The sequence below is a fragment of the Condylostylus longicornis genome, unplaced genomic scaffold, assembly GCF_029603195.1.
Source record: "Condylostylus longicornis isolate FDR11 unplaced genomic scaffold, ASM2960319v2 ptg000212l, whole genome shotgun sequence".
NCBI lineage: Eukaryota > Metazoa > Arthropoda > Insecta > Diptera > Dolichopodidae > Condylostylus > Condylostylus longicornis.
Genome location: NW_026578179.1, coordinates 278741 through 284355, shown reverse-complemented (window position 1 = coordinate 284355; position 5615 = coordinate 278741). Strand labels below are relative to the sequence as shown.

At 24.1% G+C, this 5615-nt stretch overlaps 1 protein-coding gene across 1 annotated transcript; it reads left to right on the top strand.

The window, feature by feature from the left end:
* Window positions 1–1564: 1564 nt before the first annotated feature.
* Window positions 1565–4174, top strand: LOC129616458 (CCAAT/enhancer-binding protein). The gene has a single exon (XM_055532081.1). It carries the CDS (start codon window positions 2609–2611, stop codon window positions 4172–4174), a length of 1566 nt encoding a protein of 521 aa, XP_055388056.1. The 5' UTR covers window positions 1565–2608.
* The last annotated feature ends 1441 nt before the right edge of the window (window positions 4175–5615 follow it).

Below are 5615 nucleotides of genomic sequence, written 5' to 3'. Positions count from 1 at the left end.
ATAATAATAATAATAATAATAATAATAATAATAATAATAATAATAATAATAATAATAATAATGATAATAATAATAATAATAATAATAATAATAATAATAATAATAATAATAATAATAATAATAATAATAATAATAATAATAATAATAATAATAATAATAATAATAATAATAATAATAATAATAATAATAAAAATAATAATAATAATAATAATAATAATAATAATAATAATAACAATAACAATAATAATAATAATAATGAATAATAAAAGTAATGAATAATAAGAATAATAACTATTAGTGATAATGATAAAACAAAAACATTATTATTATTGTTGATAATAATAAAAATAATAATAATATAATACAAATATGAACGTTTGTACATATTAATGGATTGGCGATATGCATAATGCATATATGTGTATTTATAATGTGCTTAAAACGAATGTGATAATACAGTTTTTGAAATATCAAGATATTATGCGTATGTATTTAACCGAACAGTATTTTATTTATCTGCATATATAGATAAACAGATTGAATGTGTGAAAAATTCATAAAACTGGTAAACTTCTATAAAAGTTAAAGAGGTAGTTAAAATATTTTTAAAACAAAGACGTGTCAAATGAGCTGTAAAGCTCTACATTTGTTTATATGTATGCTTTGTTAACATATACGTGTACCCACATACATATGGTATGTGATAATATATTATAATTTACGAAAAATGAAAATTAATTATTATTATATTATATTACAGCAGAAAATTTTAATGCTTTGTACACAACCGCGCCGAAAACTCTTACCTTTTTGAATTTGATAAGAGTACTCATCTTATACCGTTTTATGAATTTTTCCCACATTGAATTTATTTATGTAAGCAAACGGTTAATAAAACAAATGTAGGTTGATAAAATAAATTTTTCCACCAAATGCTAAATACATACACACTTATATAAAATATTTTGTTAGTTTTTGGTTTGTTTTCTATTGTGCTAAAACTTTACCATCTTCTTTTTTTAAAATTAATTATCAATATAGTATTTGTATTATCCATACATATTTAAACTTACATATTTATATATGTGTATGTACATTACTTTAATGTATGTATATAGCGAGTACAATTTTTATTGTTTAAATTTCTAACTTTTTGTATTTGAATCATGTTTTTTATATTTGTTGCATTCTTGATAATAAAAAAACTTATTTATTACAAGGCAAAAAATAAAAAAACCAATGCGATTTAGAAACACTTTTTGGTCAGTGATCGTTTTATAGCAGAACAGTTAAGACGTAGAAAAAGGAAAAAAGACGAATTTTTTTATAGCGCTTGTTAATCAAAAACATATAATATTTTATAGCAAGTATATAAAGCGATTATATTTTATGTTTTGCTTTTTCTTTCTCTAAAAATGGTAGTTGTTTTTTTCTTTCTCTAAAAGCGCTAACAAATACATGAATACTAAAAGTTATCAAAAATTTCACTTTCATTTGAAAGCTTTTTTTCATTATTTTGCTTGCAATCGTGATCGTGACGATGTTAGTGTATGCAGTAATTTAAATGTGTTTATCACTTTTTTGTTTAACGGTAAACTGAATATACATACATGAATATATATATATATATATATATAAACATTAATCTAAGTATGATATTGCATACGTATATGAAAGAGTGTACGAGTACACAAATGAAAAGGAAGTTTTTTTAAATAAAGAAATAAAAGAAAACTTTATACTAAAAAATAAAGAAAAACAAAAAACAAAAATAATTATATAAAATAAACTGATTTGTTTTGTGAGACTATGGGAAGATAATATTGTAAAGAAAAAGCACACAACTAATAACAACAACGAAAAATAGCGACAATATACAAAGCTAAGAAAGAAGTTTATTTTAGAAAAAAAGTTAATAAAATATAAAATCAGTTGCATCACTGTTGAGACACTTCAGTCACTCGAAGGCTTTTGAATTAGTTAGATTTGAATAAAAAAAAAACATTAATCAAATATATAAATCAAACATATGGCATTTTTTAAATAAGTAAACAAGAAAAAAAAAAGTATTTGAAAATTTAGGAGCTTTTCGGAAAATTTTCGTTGCAATAAGAAGCAACCGGTAGTTAAGGATCGGATTGACAATTAAAAAGTTCGGTGTGTAGTGATTGAAAAATAATGATTAAAATTTGAAAAGGATAAAACTCCACATTATCGTGAAAATAAAATTTGTAAATTGAACATAAACCATTTTGAAAAAATACTTATACAAAACAGTTTATATTTAAAATTAAGAAATTGAAATTTGGATAAAAAAATAGAAGTTTAACGAAATCACAGATGGTAAAAATAACTTGTGCAAATCAAAAATAAACTAAAATATTTGCCAGAATATTTATAAGCAAAAAAAAGTTATTCAAATTTCTAATCAAACAAAATTTGCGTACATTAATATTTAAAAAAAATTGATATAATAATTAAAATTAAATAAATTTTTTAAAAAATAAATGAAGTTAAAACAGTGTTTTGAAAGAAATATTGCTTTTATTATTTAAATTTTTAATTAACATATTTTCTCTCAAAACGGCGAAACACATACGGATATGAAATGATTCTATTAAATCAAAAGGACATGGATTCGCCACAAATGTTCGATACAGTACAAACATTAACACAATTGGATTTGAAAAAAGCAGCACCACAAGCTGCAATAGTTGCTGGACAAATAACTTTAACCGCAATGTCAAGTAGTCCAACATCAAATGGGTCCACAAATAGTAGTAATACCAACAGTAATAATAGTAATAGTAGTAATAGTAATAATAACAATAATAATAATAACGGTAGCAACAATAATCCAACCAGTGGTGCAAACGGATTAATTATAAAACAACAACAGAATATACAAATGCAACAGGCTGCTTTAACTAATACTAATAATAATAACAATACTACAACAAATAACAATGATAATAGTAACAATAATAATAGTAATAGTAATACAAATAATAGTAGTAGTATATTGCAAAAACACATGTTACAACAATATGCCCAAACTGAATTGGACGAATTAACAGCGCAAGAAATTTCACTGGACTTACAACATTTGATTGATGATCAGTTTCGCGAACAAGAAGCGTTAGGCATATTTGGTGATATTGTTAACAATAATGCTAATGGTCTAATCAATAATAATAACATATTGCCAACAATGGCAAACGGAGTTGTTAGCGCTGCTGCAAAAGTTTTACAAATGCAACATCAACATAATCAACATCATCAAAATTTAAGACAGAATGGTATTAGTAATGGTAACAATAATCATCATAATGGTTATAGTAGAAATGCATTAGCATATATGCCGCAAGCAGTTCATTCTGGTGCAACATATTCTAATTCAAGTGATGACAATTCATCAGTTGGGTCTGAAACATCAACAATTAAAGAAGAACCACTAGATCCTCAAGAATATCGTAGACATTTGCAGCATGTTACAAATGGAAATTTTTTAGGTGCTGTAGCAAATGGCACTAATTTGTTGGGTAATGGTACAACTGGTAATAGTGTAACCGGTAATAGTGGAACACCGAACAGTTTGTATCCTCTAGCAGCAGCAGCTGCTGCAAATTCTTATGTTTCAAATGGAAGCAATTTGAACACTAACGGCACATCATTTACAACATTAACGCCAACTGCTGCAGCAGCAACAGCAGCCGCCGCTGTTTTACATCATCAAGCTTTACCACATTTAACTGGCGCACATTTGGCATCACTTAAACATCACCACCATCATCATAATAATAATCATAAGACAAACGGTTTAAGTGGCATAAACGGTATGGGGGGAATGAGTGGTTGTAATGGATTACAATCACAACGTAAACAGAATCCAAAGCAACTTGACAAAGGCACTGATGAATATCGTCGTAGGCGAGAACGAAATAATATTGCTGTAAGGAAAAGTCGGGAAAAGGCAAAAGTAAGATCACGTGAAGTTGAAGAAAAAGTTAAAACTTTATTAAAGGAAAAGGACACATTATTGAGAAGACTTGAAGAAATGACAAACGAAATACAATTACATAAACAGATTTATATGCAATTGATAAACCATAGTAATCCAGAAATAAGTAGGGTATGTCGAAGTTTTTTAAACATGAGTGATCATGGTATCTAATATATGTGCATATACCTATATATACCTATATATACAAAATCTAAATTAATGTTTTGTTTTAATTTTAAAATTAAAAAGAATTTTAATTAATTTTAAGAAAAAATTTTTAAATGAAAAATTTATTTAGTTATACATATTTAGAAAACAAATTTTATAGATTGTTTTCTTTCATTAATTTTCAATTGGTAATAAAAATTTTCATTTGGAGAACTACGATTTAGGTTGACTATCTGTTAAGGTACAAAACAAAATTTAAGTCGTATACATATGTAGCTGATGAGTGCGACAATTTGGATTTGCATTTTTAAGGTTGAACACTTGACTAATTGAAATGTTTTTTTAAAAATATTCGAATAAAAAATATAATTTCGAGTTTGAGGAAGCATTTTGCCTATATTTTAATAAGTTGCAATTTTCTGAATTTAAAAATTAAATTAATTAATTTCATTTATATAAATTCAATAGTTTTATGTATTTTTTACTTTTTTAAAGAGGCTTTTTTATTTTTTATATTTTTAATTTTGCTTTTAAATTAATTTTGAAAATTATTTAAATACTAGACTTTTTTTCTTAAAAAGAAAAAAACATTTATGTATACATATATCAGAACTACGTAAAAAGATAGATCAGAAAATATTTTTTGAGAAAATCTAAATATAGCGATTTTTTTTATATAGTACATTATCTTATATTATTTCGACAATTTATCTAAAATTGCCTATTGATAAACACTTTCATATAATTAATTATAAATTAACTTTCGCGATATAAAAAATTTCTAATGAAATAGAAAACTAGTTTTTTTTTTGTTTTACAAGTGCATATCATTTGTAAATGCGTTCAAGATAGGAATAAATCGCTTAAGTTAAATTTATATATTTTTAAATTTAAAAAAAAAGAACGTTTAAAATTACAAATTTTTATTGTAACAAATTATTTGCTCGATCCTCAACCTAATGTATGGTTATATTTATTTACATATATTTATTGTTATTGTTTTGTTTTAACAACGGTTATCTACTTCTCAACAAATAACTAGAGAACAAATTACTGAAATCAAAAATACACTAAATCACAATATCAAAAAGAGAATGAACAACGTTTATAATTACAAATTTTTATTGTAACAAATTATTTGCTCGATCCTCAACCTAATGTATGGTTATATTTATTTACATATATTTATTGTTATTGTTTTGTTTTAACAACGGTTATCTACTTCTCAACAAATAACTAGAGAACAAATTACTGAAATCAAAAATACACTAAATCACAATATCAAAAAGAGAATGAACACAGTAACATAGGAAAAACTAGTAAATTAAACCGGTAACTGGTTTTTCTTTATATATTATATTTTTCTTTAAACTTTTTTCTTTTTCTTATTTTTACCTACTTTTTAAAATTTCTTTGCTTTTTTCTGATTTTATTTATTGTATAA

Excerpts from the sequence above, each read along its gene's own strand:
- LOC129616458 (XM_055532081.1), top strand. The coding sequence starts at position 2,609 with ATGATTCTATTAAATCAAAAGGACATGGATTCGCCACAAATGTTCGAT.